Source organism: Macaca thibetana, chromosome 1 (assembly GCF_024542745.1).
Source record: "Macaca thibetana thibetana isolate TM-01 chromosome 1, ASM2454274v1, whole genome shotgun sequence".
Lineage (NCBI taxonomy): Eukaryota > Metazoa > Chordata > Mammalia > Primates > Cercopithecidae > Macaca > Macaca thibetana.
The window spans coordinates 122,799,648-122,816,680 of NC_065578.1; the positions used below are offsets into that span (position 1 = coordinate 122,799,648).

Genomic DNA, 17,033 nt, shown 5'->3' on the forward strand with positions numbered 1-17,033 from the left:
GAAAAGCTTAACCTAGATGCGTACATAGGATCGTATTATTTTGCAGGACATTCGTCTAGTGATGAAGGCAGCAGCAGAGCCTCCCTCCAGTAGATGGGAAGACTAAGATGTATCTGAGTAGTATCTGGATTGGTTGATGGGGAGGAGGGTCTATCTATAATAAATGTTAAGCAATTTGCTTAAGGTCACAAGAATTTGATTACAAAGCCCATGCTCTTTCTACTAACCTTGGTATTTCCGCAACAAGTTGAGCATGTTCAGCTCATTTTTTTTTTTTTTTGTCTTCCCAGATGTTTGAGACTATAATTTTGTTTTATTTTAGCTTCTCCAGAGTTACTGGGTCTTTTTTTTAGTGCCAAACATCTACAAAGTGAGGGAGAAATCTCCTTGAGGAGTACCTTGAACAGAATCTTAACCTGAAATAGTCAGGGTTTTTAGTATGTTTGGTAAACTGATCCCTTAGTTCATTTGCTAGTTTATCCATCCATCCTTCCTCCCTTCCATCCATTAGTTCATTTGTCAGTTTATCCATCCATCCTTCCTCCCTTCCATCCATGTAATTACATTCATCTTTTTATATCCATGTAAGAAAAAAAATACCAGTTATAGTTTGAGAACACTGTATTTGGAATAAGTTGAAATAACTGTAAATTGACTCATTTGGTTTTATTTATTGTCTTTTGTCATCTCTAGCTGCATATCCCCACCGTTTGAATCTCTTTTACCTTGCCAATGATGTCATACAGAACTGTAAAAGGAAAAATGCAATCATATTCCGTGAATCATTTGCTGATGTACTTCCTGAAGCAGCTGCTCTAGTGAAGTAAGTAAATCTTTGTTGCTCTATGGGATCTAAACTTAGACAATTTAGAATTTTAGTTTCTTTACCCATTAAGAACTGTAATAGTTGAACATGCTTGAAGATTGAAGGATAATTTGCCTAAATGGTTGATTATTACTTTCTTGTTAACACACGTCTTTCTTTCTCTTTCTCTTTTTTTCTCTTTCTTTCTCTTTCTTTCTCTTTCTCTCTCCTCTCCTCTCCTCTCCTCTCCTCTTTTTCTCTTTTCTCTTTTCTCTTTTGTTTTTGAAACAGTCTCGCTCTGTCACCCAGGCTGGAGTGCAGTGGTGCAATCTCAGCTCACTGCAGCCTCCGCCTCCTGGGTTCAAGCAATTCTCCTGCCTCAGCCTCCCAAGTAGCTGGGACTACAGGTGCGTGCTACCATGCCCAGCTAATTTTTTGTATTTTTAGTAGAGATGGGGTTTCACCATGTTAGCCAGGATGGTCTTAATCTCCTGACCTCGTGATCCACCCGCTTCGGCCTCCCAAAGTGCTGGGATTACAGGCATGAGCCACCGTGCCCAGCCATATTTTTCTTTTAAAAACTCTTTCTTCTGTTTTCAAAAGCTGGTCTCCTGTTTATCCTTACTTGACCATGTATGTCTCCTGGTGATAATCTGTGAATGTGCTTCCTTCTAACTACTGTGTCTGTTTTGTTTAACACATTTCATGTCTTCTGAGTCTTACTGAAATTTTTTTCCCTCCATGAAATCTGTAAAGAGAAATGGAAATTATTTCCCAACGTCATACTCGCAACTCAATATTGATTTAACTTCATTTTTAGCGGTAGTTGGATCCAGCACTTCCCACAGTGTATTCCTATGAAATGATCAGAGGAAGAAGGGTTCTGTGCTCAAATAAGTTTAGAAAATGATCCATACTACTTTTCCTTTCCTGAAGATTCAAAGTTCACATTACCATATCAATAATTTGATTTCTTTTTGGGGCTTTACAATGCTAATTTCAAAACAGCATTTCCTGGCTGAGCACGGTGGCTCACGCCTGTAATCCCAGCACTTTGGGAGGCCAAGATGGGCAGATCACAAGGTCAGAAGATCAAGACCATCCTGGCTAACACGGTGAAACCCCGTCTCTACTAAAAAATACAAAAAAATTAGCCGGGCATGGTGGCGGGCACCTGTAGTCCCAGCTACTTGGGAGACTGAGGCAGGAGAATGGCATGAACCTGAGAGGCAGAGCTTGCAGTGAGCCCAGATTGTGCCACTGCACTCCAGCCTGGGCGACAGAGTGAGACTCCATCTCAAAAACAAAACAAAACAAAAACACAGCATTTCCTAAACTCTGACCATGGGCCCTTCTTTTTGAATGCCTATTGAACATCCCCACATTCGGGGAGAATTCTGGTGTATATACAGTACAAGCTTATATCTCATCTTATTTTTGCCCTGTATTAATAGTGTGTTCTTTGTGTTGCATCCGTATTTGTAAATTGTTTTCTACAAGAGACACACATAGTTACAGGATAAACAATATATGTAACAATATATAAACAATTATATGGAACAACCATAATAGCTAAATGCTTCCTCAGATTATGTATTTATCATCATTGACCCATTTGTTAGTATTAACCCAGTCAGAACTGAGTGATCTTGTGAAACTATGGAATATATTGAAAATAAGAAATAAAACAAAAGAACTGACTGATCCCTCTTCCTTCCTTAGGATTGTTAACTTGAAATGTCTACCTTGCTGTTAGAAAAGATTAAAATATGGTACTACTTGAATGTACTAAGTAAACAAGTACATAAAATAATAACACCTACCATTTGTTGGATATTTATAATTGACTAAATATTATACAGAGTGCTTTATCATTTAATTTTGAGAACAACTATACCGTGGGCACTATTGTTACACTAATTTTTTCTTTTTTTGAGATGGAGTTTCCCTCTTGTTGTCCAGGCTGGAATGCTATGGCACAATCTCGGCTTACTGCAACCTCCACCTCCTAGGTTCAAGCAGTTAGGCAATTCTCCTGCCTCAGCCTCCCGAGTAGCTGGGATTACAGGCATGCGCCACCATGCCCAACTAATTTTGTATTTTTAGTAGAGATGGGGTTTCTCCATGTTGCTCAGACTGGTCTCGAACTCCTGACCTCAGATGATTTGCCTGCCTCAGCCTTCCAAAGTGCTGGGATTACAGGAGTGAGCCACCGCATCTGGTCTTGTTACTCTAATTTTAAAGAAGAAGAAACTGTGACTTCGAGAGGTTAGGTAAATTGCCTAATCTCTAAGAGCTACCTGGAGGCAGAGAGCCAGATTCCCACTTCAGGCTATCTAAATCCAAAGCCCATGTTCTTTGCCACTTAACCACTAATCCATGCTGCCTCTTTATATATAAAACCCAGTATAATTGTGAATAAGAACAACAATACACTAGAGTTTCTGCTATAAATATCACTGTAATATCTGTAACTTAGCCTAGTGTTTCCTAGACTTGAATTTCATGACCTATTTCATGGATTAATATATAGTCGTCAACCTTTTTTTTTTTTTTTTACCATGTAAAGATATGTTTAAAAACAACTACATTGTGTGTTACTACCATTATTTCATGGAAAAAAGTGAGAAGGACATAATCTCAGAATAAAGTACGGTTCTTAAATTAAAACCTTAAGCCCCCAAGAATGTTTTAACTCAATGAAACATGTCTTCAGAAACCTGTAGTAAACATCATATGTAATGATGAAACAAAGCATTCCAAGACAGAAGTCCTCCATTATCATTACTGTTGATCATTATGCTGGAGGTTCCATTTATTTAGAAATGAGTAAATGAATAAATAGGTCAAGTGCAGTGACTCATGCCTATAACCCCAGCACTTTGGGAGGTCGAGGCAGGCAGATCACTTGAGGTCAGGAGTTCAAGACCAGCCTGGCTAACACAGTGAAACCCCATCTGTAGTAAAAGTACAAAAAGTAGCTGGGTGTGGTGGTGCATACCTGTAATCCTAGCTACTCGGGAGGCTGAGGCACAAGAATTGCTTGAACCTGGGAGGCGGAGGTTGCAGTGAGTTGAGATCGTGCCTCTGCCCTCTAGCTTGGGCGACAGAGCAAGACCCCATCTCAAGAAAAAGAGAAAAGGAGTGAATGAATAAACAAAATGCATTTAGAAGAGACAGAATTGTCATTACTTGCAGGTAATATAATTATCTACATCAGGTGGGCTGGGCAACCCTTTTCTATAAAGGGTCGATAGTTAAGTAGTTTAGGCTTTTTGAGCCATAGTATCTCTGTCACAGCTCCTTAACAATGCCATTCTAGCATGAAAGCACCAAACAATACAGAAACAAATGGGTATGGCTATGTTCCAATAAGAATAGGCAGCAGGCCAGATTTGGTCTGAGGTCCATCATTTGCCAACCCTTAGCCTACACAGAAAGTCATGATGATCAACTAATAACTCAGCTAAATAGCCAGATTCAAGTTGAACATACAAAATCAGTAGCTTTCCTATGTATGCCAGCAGCAACTTATTTTAAACTGTAATTAGGAAGAAAGATTTATTTTGCAAGACAAAAAATAAAAGAAAAACCCCACCCAAGAATAAATATAAGAAGTATGTAAGGCTTTTATAAAGAAAATTTTAAAAATTTAAAGGATATTAAAGAAGATCTGGACAAATGAAGATATATATATATATGTATGTGTGTATATATATGTATATATACATATATATGGGGTTTTTTGAAGGAAAAGATTTGGTATTGTTAAAAATACATTTCTTTCCTAATATGTAATTTATACTCTGTAATCCCAATCAAAATCTCAATAGGATTTCCTGTGGAAGGATAAATATCCAAGGTAATTTTTTTTTAAGAATAGTAAGGTTAAAATTCCCTACCAGTTATAAAATATATCTTAAAACAATAAACAGGAATGGAAGATTGTATTAGTGAAACAGAATACACTCTTGCTTATAAATAAGTTAATTATAAATTATATGGTAAATCAGAGGATATTAAAATAAGAGCTTAATGCCAGGTATGATGGTTCTCATACCTGTAATCCTTGCACTTTTAGGAGGCTGAGGTGGGAGGATCACTTGAGGCCAGGAGTTTGAGACCAGCCTGGGCAACATAGTGAGACCCTGTCTCTACAAAAAAATTAAAAATTAGCCAGGTATGTTGGCATGTGCCTGTAGTCCTAGCTACCAGGAGGCCAAGGCAAGAGGATCTCTTGAGTCCAGGAGTTCAAGACTGAAGTGAATTATAGTCATACCATGGCACTCCACACTCTGGCCTGGGTGACAGAGCAAGACGCTCTCTCTGAAATAAACAAATAAAGGACTTAAGTATTCCTTAAACAGCCCCATCCTGACCACCACTTCCCCTTTTAAAACTCACGCCTGTAATCCCAGCACTTTGGGAGGCCAGGGAGGGTAGATCACAAGGTCAGGAGATCGAGACCATCATTCCTGGCTAACACGGTGAAACCCTGTCTCTACTAAAAATACAAAAAAAAAAAAAAAAAATTAACCGGGCGTGGTGGTGGGTACCTGTAGTCCTAGCTAGCTGGGAGGCTGAGGCAGGAGAATGGCATGAACTCGGGAAGCGGAGCTTGCAGTGAGCCGAGATCACGCCACTACACTCCAGCCTGGGTGACAGAGCGAGACTCTGTCTCAAAAAATAATAATAATGAATAAATAAAATAAAATAAAGCTCTTATTCACAATTCTACTATAAACTGATTTCTGAATTTTTTTGTCTTAACTTAAGGCTGTTTTGAGTCCTTTAATTCAAGGAGGGCAAATGTCTAGAAGTTCCTGGCAGGTAATACAGATGAGTAAAGTAGGTTGAGTATGACAAAAAATCCACTTAAGAGGGACAGCAGTTACTCAGTCCTTGGCTAATGGCCATGAAGAAATGTGAGCCCAACATTAACATACGCTGCCAAACTTTTCTCACTTTTAAACTAGGACAGAAATTTGGATTTTTATATGTGTGACATTGTCAGATTTAAAAAATAATATTGCTGACAAAACACATTTGGTGATCATATTGCACCATGGGCAACTTAATTAGGGACATTAATTTTATTCCTTGAGTCCCTTTAAGGTGTTTATTGATTTCACTTGATTAAAAGTTGGTATGGGGTGGACTCACGGCCACATGTTAAAAGAGATGCCCAAAGAAGGGAAAGTAGGACTTTCAGATAAGTTGGGAAACTATTTTCTCTAGTACTTATCTAATTATTTCAGTTCTTTTTATTAAATTTCAGTTTATCTTTTCTATCACTGGTTGGAAATTCCATGGGCTGGAAACCTGGAGATTGTATTTTAGATATACTAGTTATTATTGTAAGAAAATATGTATATGAGAGGGAGGGGTAAAAATGAAAGTTAAACCAACCTGATATTTGCCATTTGTGTCCTAGAGGTCCTAGCTAAGGGACAGAAATGCCAGTTTATCTGAATATACATCACCGTGAGACCAGAATAGTTGAAACTTTAATTTGAAGCACAGGGAAAGTGTTTATGAATGTCAGAGTTGATTTACACTTGGGAAACTGTGGACTACTCTGCAACCAGCAATGACTTCAATAAGTTATATATAGATTATGGAAGAATCCCTTTAAGAACTGAGGGTTTGCTTGTATTGTGTCAGGATGGTGTAAGAGTAGGTATATCTTTGATGTGGGTGGAGCTTTCCAAAATCCTGTCCCTATCCCAGGTGTTCGTAAAAGGAAATTATTTGTGCTTATACATTTTCATCTTTAATTGAACTGAAAAATGAATTTATGCTACTTGTTGTATAAGAGCTTAATGTGATTTTATTGACTCTCAAGGGTGTATAGAGAATTATATGCATGATCTTTTTTGGGAAAAGGTGTCATGACAGATTTTGAGGAAATAATGAGCTTGGTACCGGTTAAATACCCGTAATCTGAAAATTTGAAATCCAAAATGCTCCAAAATCTGGAGCTTTTTGAGCACCAACATGACGCTCACAGAAAATGCTCATTGGAGCATTTTGGATTTCAAATTAGAGATGCTCAACCAGTAAGGATAATGCAAATATTCCAAAATCTGAAAACAAACTCTTTTTTTTTCTTTTCTTTTCTTTTTTCTTTCTTTCTTTTCTTTTCTTTTTTTTTTTTTTTGAGACAGAGTCTCACTCTTGTTGCCCAGGCTGGAGTGCAGTAGCGCAATCTCTGCTCATGGCAACCTCCACCTCCCAGGTTCAAGCAATTCTCCTGCCTCAGCCTCCCAAGTAGTTGCCACAGCACCCAGCCAGTTGAGAATTTCTACTTAAATGTTATATGTCCATATTCAGTTCAGAATGCCTGAAACAGTAACACGCCTTACTTTGTGTAAAGTCCTACTCCTACAGTTTCAATTTATGTGAAAATATGTTCAATATAAATTGAAAATTGCTATATAAATGGTAACTAACTTGCAGATAAGCAGATTGGATTTTATTATTTCTTCTTTTTTTTTCTTTGAGATAGAGTCTTACTCTGTCGCCCAGGCTGGAGTGTAGTGGCACGATATCGGCTCACTGCAACCTCCGCTTCCCAGGTTCAAGCGATTCTCCTGCTTCAGCCTTGAGTGGCTGGGATTACAGGCACGCGCCACCACGCCCAGCTAATTTTCGTATTTTTAGTAAAGACAGAGTTTCACCATATTGGTTAGGCTGGTCTTGAACTCCTGACCTCATGATCCGCCTGCCTTGGCCTCCCAAAGTGCTAGGATTACAGGCATGAGCTACCGCACCTGGCCCAGATTTTATTATTTCTTTCTACAAAATGAGAAAAACTGAAGTCCAGAGCAGTTAAGATACCGCCCAGAGGAAAATGACAATTTAGTGTAAGTCCTGGGACTAGAACCCAGATTTTTCTGACTCTTAGTCCTTTATTGTTTCTGTTCTGCCAAATAGCTCTCCTAAATCTAACTTACAGTTTTTCATTTTATAACAGCCCCTTAGTAATCTTAAGTTTTTCTTTCTTATTTCTTAGTCAGTTACCAGGGACTGATTCTTCTGTTAAAGTTTCTTCCTCCTTTTCTCTCTGCCTTTTGATTTTCTGTTATTGTCACTGTCACTCTGTTTGATATATTAATATTATATCCTGCTAACTAGTTTCCCAGTTTGTTACCTTTTTCATTCACTTCAAACTACATACACATAGATGTCCAGAGATACAATGGTTTAAGACCACAGTCTCTGGAACCCAGTGTGCCTAGATTTGAATTCTGGCTCTGCCATTTGGTAACTCTATAACTTTACGTAAATAAAAAAAAAATTAGTTTCTCATCTGTATAATGAATCCAATAATAGTACCTACTTCATAAAGCGTGGAAACTAAATGAGTTAATAATATATATAAAGGGCTTAGAACAGTGACTGACATTTAATAAACAACAAATGTTAGCTGTTGCTATGATGAGGAAGATGACTGTGCCTACTACTGCTATTATTATAATTAACAAATTAGTATTAGCAAGGCATACTCTGAAATCCTTTAAAATATATTTTTACATTGCTTTATGATTTAAGAGATTTCTGGCCGGGTGTGGTGGCTCACACCTGTAATCCCAGCACTTTGGGAGGCCGAGGCAAGTGGATCACCTGAGGTCAGAAGTTTGAGATCAGCCTGACCAACATGGAGAAACCCTGTCTCTACTAAAAATACAAAATTAGCCAGGCATGGTAGCGTGTGCCTATAATTCCAGCTACTCAGGAGGCTGAGGCAGGAGAATTGCTTGAACCTGGGAAGCAGAAGTTGCAGTGAGCCAAGATCACACCATTGCACTCCAGCCTGGGCAAAAGAACAACACTCCATCTCAAAAAAAAAAAAAAAAAAGAAATTTCCTTCCATCTTTATTATTTTCTTTGATTCTCAAATCAAATATATGATATAATTAGGGGCAAAGATTATTATCCTCATTTTACAGGTGAGGATACTGATGATAAAATAAGTCATATAAAACGACTTGAAGATAGGAAACTGAACGTTAAAAAATAAGAGAGGGCTGGGTGCGGTGGCTCACGCCTATAATCCCAGCACTTTGGGAGGCCAAGGCAGCAGTATCACCTGAGCCCAGGAGTTCCAGACCACCCTGGGCAACATAGGGAGACCTCATCTCTACTAAATTAACTGGGTGTGGTGGCATGTGCTTGTGGTCCAAGCTACTTGGAAGGCTGAAGCAGGAGGATCACTTGAGCCTGAGAGGTGGAGGCTACAGTGAGCTGTGATGGTGTCACTGTACTCTGCCCTGAGCAACAGAATAAGACCCTGTGTCAAACAAACAAACAAAAAGGGATGCCACTTAAAGACTTCTACAGTCAAATCTCAGTCTTCCCATCCTTACCACCAACTCTCCTAAATCCCAGTAATGAGCCATTGCTCTAGCCAGACGCTCATACTGTATATCTTAATATAAGGGCTTATGAGTTTTTCTTCATGGAGTAGCTCTTCCTCCTTGGGAAGCAGCAGAGCTTAGAGGTTAAAAATGCAAGGTTTGGAGTCAAACTTGCAAGGTTGCATGGGTTTCAATCCTGGATCTCTTACTTGGTAGAGGAATTTATTTAACTTTCTCATCCTTTAGTTTTCCCATCTATAAAATGAGAATAATAGTACAGTTTGTCTCTTAGGGATGCTGTGAGGATTAAATAGGCTAATATATGTAAAGCATTATAAAGGAACATGAAAGTACTCTAAAAATCAGTGAACTAAGTATTCATCTCAAGAAGTTTTAAAAGAAGAGCAAAATAGCCCAAGAAAGGAAGGATATAATAAAATAAGAACAGAAACTAATGGGAAAAAAAAAAAAAAACAAATACACAGTGAGGTACTTTCACTGTCAAATTCACAGAAAGAATAGAATAGTGTTTGTCGGGGACTGGGGTAGGGGGCAGGGAATGGGGAGTTATTGTTCAATGGGTATAGAATTTCAGTTTTGCAAGATGAAAAGACTTCTGGAGATATGGATGGTAGTGATGGTTGCACAGTATGAATGTACTTAATGCCATTGAATTGTACACTTGAAAATGGTTAACATAGGCTGGGTACTATGGCTCACACCTGTAATCCCAGCACTTTGGGAGGACAAGGCGAGCAGATGATGAGGTCAGGAGTTCGAGACCAGCCTGGCCAACATAGTGAAACCCCATCTCTACTAAAAATACAAAAATTAGCCAGGCATGGTGGCATGCGCCTGTAGTTCTAGCTACTTGGGAGGCTGAGGCAGGAGAATCACTTGAACCCGGGAACTGGAGGTTGCAGTGACCCGAGGTTATGCCACTGCACTCTAGCCTGGGTGATACAGTGAAACTGTGTCTCAGTAAATAAATAAATAAATAAATAAATAAATAAATAAATAAAAAGTTTACAAAAAAAAAAGAAAGGGCGGGCACTGTGATTCACGCCTGTAATCCCAGCACTTTGGGAGTCCGAGGCGGGTGGATCGCTTGGGGTCTGGATATTGAGACCATCCTGGCCAACATGGTGAAACCCCATCTCTACTAAAAATGCAAAAATTAGCTGGGCGTGGTAGCGCACGCCTGTAGTCCTAGCTACTCGGGAGGCTAAGGCAGGAGAATCACTTGAACCCGGGAGGCAGAGGTTGCAGTGAGCTGAGATCACCCTACTGCACTCCAGCCTGGGCGACAGAGTGAGACTCTGTCTCAAAAAAAAGAAAAGAAAAGAAAATCGTTAAGATATCTGGGTGTGATGTGGTGGCTCACACTTGTAATCCCAAACTCCCAATGTGGGAAGCCAGGGTGGGTGGATTGCTTGAACCCAGGAGTTTGACACCAACCTAAGCAACATGGTAAGACCCCATCCCTACAATAAATACAAAAATTAGCTGGATATGGGGGCGTGTGCCTATGTTTCCAGCTACTCAGGAGGCTGAGGCAGGAGGATCTCGAGGTCAAGGCTGCACTCTAGTCTGGGTAACATAGTGAGACTCTGTCTCAAATATGAACTCTTTAATAACGGATTCTAGGGTATAACACTTTCTGTATAGAAAAAATAAAGTTAAATGATTTCCTACACTCTACACAGAAATATATTACAAGGGAATTACTTTGGTGTGTAAAACAAACTTTAAAATTATTTGAAGAAAATATAAATATTTTTATGATTATAGGGGATAAAGGCGCTTAAGACACAAAAAACAGTAGTAAAAATATTTGAGTTTGATTACATAGAAATTAAACTTCTGCATTACAAAGATAACATAAAATTAAAGTAATACATTAGGGAAGATATTTGTCATAGACTAAGTTATATGAATTAAGTTAGGAGATACGGAGTGGCAAATTTGAATTTTTAGAATGAAAATCTATCCTCATACCCTGTTTTTCAGCTTCAAGATTTTTTGACTAAGTGTTGACTGTCTCTCTCTTGAGGTGATCCTTCCTCCCTCCCTTTCCCTGTCTCGAGCTGTTCTCCTGCCTCAGCCTCCCAAGTAGCTGGCACTATAGGTGTATGCTCCCTGGCCTGAGTCAACCCATTACTTAGTCTTTTATTCAGACATTTAGCAGATGTTACTAAGGACCTGTAAGATAGCACATTATTCTGATGACTTCCCAGTAATGAGGTATTGGTAAAGGAAAGAGACTCCTCTGAGTGAGATACAAGATTATGGTGTTTAGTTTTACGTAACTGTGACATCTGGACACCTCCTCTTGTACTTTATCAACTTTATCCTTTGAAATAATTTGCTAGTACCTTCCTGTTATAAGAGTAAGGGGGGTGTCACTAGCAAAGAAAGCATCTGTTGAACATCCTAGCAATTCTGTAAGGTCGCTGTTGAACATCCTAGCAATTCTACAAAGTCAGCCAAAATTTTTTTTTAACTTAAAAATCAAAGAACAAAAGGTTATGTAACTAAGCTTGTTACATGGTTTGTGGTGATTATAAATTCTGTGAAAATTGACATTGTGGTCAGTAGTGGCTTTTTTTTTTTAACTGGAGTTTTGCTCTTGTGGCCCAGGCTGGAGTGCAATGGTGCGATCTCTGCTCACCACAACCTTTGCCTCCCGGGTTCAAGCAATTCTCCTGCCTCAATCTCCTGAGTAGCCGGGATTATAGGCATGCGCCACAACACCCGGCTAATTTTGTATTTTTAGTAGAGACGGGGTTTCTCCAAGTTGGTCAGGCTGGTCTCGAACTCCCAACCTCAGGTAATCCACCTGCCTCAGCCTCCCGAAGTGTTGGGATTACAGGCGTGAGCCACCACGCCCAGCCAGTAGTGGCTTTTTAACCTCCCAGGCTGGAGTACGGTGGCACGATCACGGCTCACTGCAGCCTTGACCTCCGGGTTTCAAGTAGTCCTCCTACCTCAGCTCCCCAGAAAGCTGAGACTACAGGTGCATGCAACCATACCTGGCTAATTTTTGTATTTTTTGTAAAGGCAGGGTTTCACCATGTTGCCCACGCTGGTCTCGAACTCCTGGCCTCAAGCTGTCCTCCCACCTTGACCTCCCAAAGTGTAAGACCTGTCTCAAAAAGGAAAAAAAAAAGAAAACGATAATATCCTGTTGTCATTCATTCAGCTACTATTTAGTAACAGCAAAGAAACAACAATGAATAAGTTGTAATCATTGTTTTGAAGAAGTTCTGTAGTCGAGTTGAAGAAACAGACGTTTATATATAATTATGACTTGACTTCTGGCAGAAGAGTCAACCATCTATTCCAAGGAGTCATTTTGTTACAAAATACCTATGTCCTTGACAAAACTTAAGCAGAACCAAAAACAGTGGATGTATTAGAATGGCAAAGCCAACATTAACCAACATGCTGATAACATTAATATTTTGTGATCTTGGCACTTAAACTAGGCTCTGGAGAAGGGCAAATGTGCTCTTGGGTAATTAGCTCCCCCTGGCTTCTGAGATATATTTTCTCTATATGAACATATTTTCTATTTAGGCCACAAGGAATCCCATAGGTTAAGATCAGACAAACGTGCTCACAGTGAAAGATCTCTGAACACACAGAAAAACAAACCACCACAATTGAGAATCTGTCGATTTAGTTCCTCCCAAAATGAGTTTCAGAGATTGGAATTATCAGACAGAATGTATAAAGCAATGTATATGAAATGTTAGAGAAGGATTAAATGGAATAACAAAATGAACAACAGGTAAGATATTGGACAGATTGAAAAAAATAATCTATAGGAACTCTTGAAAGAAAAGAGAATACGGAAGAATGTAGTTCTGAAGAAATCAGAATGCAACAGGAGAAATAAGGAGTGGAGAAAATGAAGAATGAAGGCCAGGTGTGGTGGCTCACACCTGTAATCCCAGCACTTTGTGAGACCAAGGTGGGAGAATCACTTGAGCCCAGGAGTTTGAGACCAGCCTGGGCAACATAGTGGGACCTCATTTCCACAAAAAAATACAAATTAGGCAGGTGTGGTGGTGTGTACTTATAGTCCCAGCTACTCAGGAGGCTGAGGTGGGTGGATCACTTGAGCCTGGTAGATTCTGTACAAAAGGAGAGAACTTTTGAGTGATTTAGAAGATAATACTGTTTGGCCGAGCATGGTGGCTCATGCCTGTCATCCCAACACTTTGGGAGGCTGGGGCAGGCAGATCACCTGATGTCGGGAGTTCGAGACTAGCCTGACCAACATGGAGAAACCCCGTCTGTACTAAAAATGCAAAATTAGCGGACCTGGTGGTGCATGCCTGTAATCCAGCCAGTTGGGAGGCTGAGGTGGGAGAGTCACTTGAACCGGGAGGTGGAGGTTGCGGTGAGCCAAGATCACGCCATGGTACTCCAGGCTGGGCAACAAGAGCGAAACTCCGTCTCAAAAAAAAAAGATAACACTGGCTGAGAACACCTTAAAAGTGATAAAAAATATGAATCTAAGATATAGGAAGCAATAACATATACTAAATAGCATAAATAAAAATTTTATACCTAGTTATTGTAATGAAATTATAAAACAAGCAGTTTTAAAAACATCCAAAGTTTACATCTACTGGGGTAATTATAATTCAAAACAAACAAAAAACTAGAAAATGACAGGGCTGAGAGAGGATGTGGAAAAATTGGAACCCATTTACATTTCTCGCAGTAATGTATAATGGTGCAGTTGCTGTGGAAAACAGTTTGGTGGTTCCTCAAAAATTAAACATAGAATTACCACATGATCCAGCAGTTCTACCTCTAGATATATACCCCAAAAGAAATGGAAACGGAGACTTAAAACAGATAGTTGTATAGGCATATTCATAGCAGCATTATTGACAGTAGCCAAAAGGAAGAACAACCCACATGTTCGTCAGTGGATGAATGGATAAACAAAGTGTGATGTATACAAACATGGAATATTGTTCAGTCTTAAAAAGGAAAGAAAATTTTTTTTTTTTTTTGAGACGGGGTTTTGTTCTTGTTGCCCTGGCTGGAGTTCAATGGCGCAATCTTGGCTCACTACAACCTCCGCTTCCCGGGTTCAAGCAATTCTCCTGCCTCAGCCTTCTGAGTAGCTGGGATTACAGGCGCACGCCACCATACCCGGCTAATTTTTGTATTTTTAGTAGAGATAGGGTTTCACCATGTTGGTCAGGCTAGTCTTGAACTCCTGACCTTAGGTGATCCGCCCACCTCAGCCTCTCAAAGTGCTGGGATTACAGGCGTGAGCCACTGCACCCGGCCAAAAAGGAAGGAAATTCTAATACATGCTGCAACATGGGTGAACTTTGATGACATTATGCTAAGTGAAACACGCCTGTCACAAAAGGACAAGTATTATATGATACCACTTACATCAGTCACCTTCAGTAGTTAAATTCAGAGACGAAGTAGAATCGTGGTTGCTGGGGAAAGGGGAGAATTGGAAGTTATTGTTTAGTAGATATAGTATATCAATTTGGGAAAATAAAGTTTTGGAGTTTGGTTGCACAACAATGTGAATGTACTTGACTGTTGAACCGTACACTAAAAAATTGGTTAAGATGGTAAATTTTACGTGTATTTTACCACAATTTTTTTTAAAAAAAGGAATGACATTACACTTTCTTCTGGGTGATGGAACAAGACCCTAAATCTTAAAAAAAAAAGAAAATTCTGATAAATGCTACGAAATGGTTGAAACCATGAAAACATGCTGAAATAAGCCAGACACAAAAGGACAAATAAGCCAGACACAGAAGGACAAATATTTATCACAATACCTAGAATTGGCAGATCCATAGAGAGAGAAGATTAAAGGTTATCAGGAGCTGGGAAAAAGAGGCCGGGGGAGTTACTGGTACAGAGTACTGTGGTCTGAATGTTTATGTCCCCCTAAAATTCATATGTTGAAACCTAGTCCTTAACGTGGTGGTATTAAGAGGTAGAGCCTTTGGGAGGTGATGAGGTCTGAGGGAGGTAGTGACAAATTTTGGAAATAGTAGTGAAAATTGCACAACATTGCGAATGTAGTTACTGCCACTGAATTGTACATTTAATGGCTGAAATGGCACACTTTATGTTACATATATTTAATCACAATAAAAAAATGATTTAAAAAACAGCAGCCAAAAAAAGATCAGTATAAAAGGACTACAATTAAAGAGTAATAATTGGAGCTGGGCATGGTGGCTCACACGTGTAATCCTGACACTTTGGGAGGCCGAGGTGGGAGGACTGCCTGAGCCAAGGAGTCTGCGACCAGCCTGGGCAACATGGTGAGATTCTGTCTCTAAAAAAACACAAAATTTAGCCAGGTGTGGTAGCATGTGCTTGTAGTCCCAGCTACTCAGGAGGCTGAGGTGGGAGGATCACCTAAGCCTGAGCAATCCAGGCTGCAGTGAGCCGAGATTGCACCACTGTACCCCAGCCTGGGGGACCAGAGTGAGACCCTGTCTCAAGGTGAGGTGGTTGGGGGAGAAGTATAATTGGAATGATTGTAACCCAAAGAAATGATAAATGTTTGAGGTGATGGGTACCCTATTATATACTCCAATGTGATTATTACACATTATATCAACATATCTCATGTACCCCAAAAAGATACACATCTATGTACCCATAAAAAAATTTTTTTTAAAAAAAGACCACAATTAAACTGATGACAGACTTCTCAGCGGCAATGGAAGCCAGAGGCAGTTGTGAAAAAATATTTTTATAGCATTGATAGAAAGTAGCTGTCAGTGTAGATTAGCATACAAAGCAAAACTACTTTCAAGAAGTAGGAAAACATAAAAACAGAGAAACAAAAACAGATAATTCACCATCAACAAACAGACCCTCTCTCTCTTTTTCTGTATATATATAATATAATAATATATACACTATATATACACACACACACACACATAATTTTTTTTTTTTCCTCTGAGACGGAGTCTTGCTCCGTCTGGAGTGTAGTGGTATGATCTCGGTTCACTGCAAGCTCCTCCTCCTGGGTTCACGCCGTTCTCCTGCCCCAGCCTCCCAAGTAGCTGGGACTACAGGCGTCCGCCACAATGCCCAGCTAATTTTTTGTATTTTTAGTAGAGACGGGGTTTCAGCATGTTAGCCAGGATGGTCTCGATCTCCTGACTTCGCGATCTGCCCGCCTCGGCCTCCCAAAGTGCTGGGATTACCGTAATTTTTTTTTAACCAAGAAGAATCACTGAACCATCACCAAACTTCTAAATGAGTTTTACACTGGGAGGTTAGCAATATATATAATATTATATGTATAATATATGTAATATAATATACATAATATGACACACACACACAGAGGCATATAATTTTTTTTTAACCAATCAAGAAGCAGCACTGAACCATCAACAGACTTAATAAGTGAGTTTACTCTGGGAAGTTAGCAATAAGGATGGTGAGTCACGCTAGCAATAAAATATATGAAATATCTGGCCAGGCACGGTGGCTCATGCCTATAATCCCAGCACTTTGGGAGGCTGAGGGAAGCAGATCACTTGAGGCCAGGAGTTCGAGACCAGCCTGGCCAACATGGCAAAACCTGTCTCTACCAAAAAATACAAAAATTAGCTGGGCATGATGGCACATGCCTTATAATCCCAGCTACTGGGGAGGCTGAGGCAGGAAAATTGCTTGAGCCTGGGAGGTGAAGGTTGCAATGAGTTGAGATTGTGCAACTGCCTCCAGCCTGGGCAACAGAGCGATACTGTCTGTCTATATATGTAAACAGTTTTTAAGAACAGTTAAAGCTGTTCTTAGATATTTAAGAACAGCCTTAACAGAAAATATGAGAAACC

The 17,033-nt window shown here is 39.6% G+C and overlaps 1 protein-coding gene across 10 annotated transcripts in view; it reads left to right on the top strand.

Annotated features, from left to right (window-relative positions):
* The window catches only part of RPRD2 (regulation of nuclear pre-mRNA domain containing 2), a 117,664-nt gene that overhangs the window by 57,882 nt on the left and 42,749 nt on the right, over positions 1 to 17,033 (top strand). For all 10 annotated transcript variants that reach the window (XM_050749355.1, XM_050749351.1, XM_050749362.1 and 7 more), the window contains exon 2: positions 694 to 823. In XM_050749355.1, coding sequence (XP_050605312.1) covers positions 694 to 823 — 130 coding nt within the window. The remainder of the gene's footprint in view (positions 1 to 693; positions 824 to 17,033) is intronic.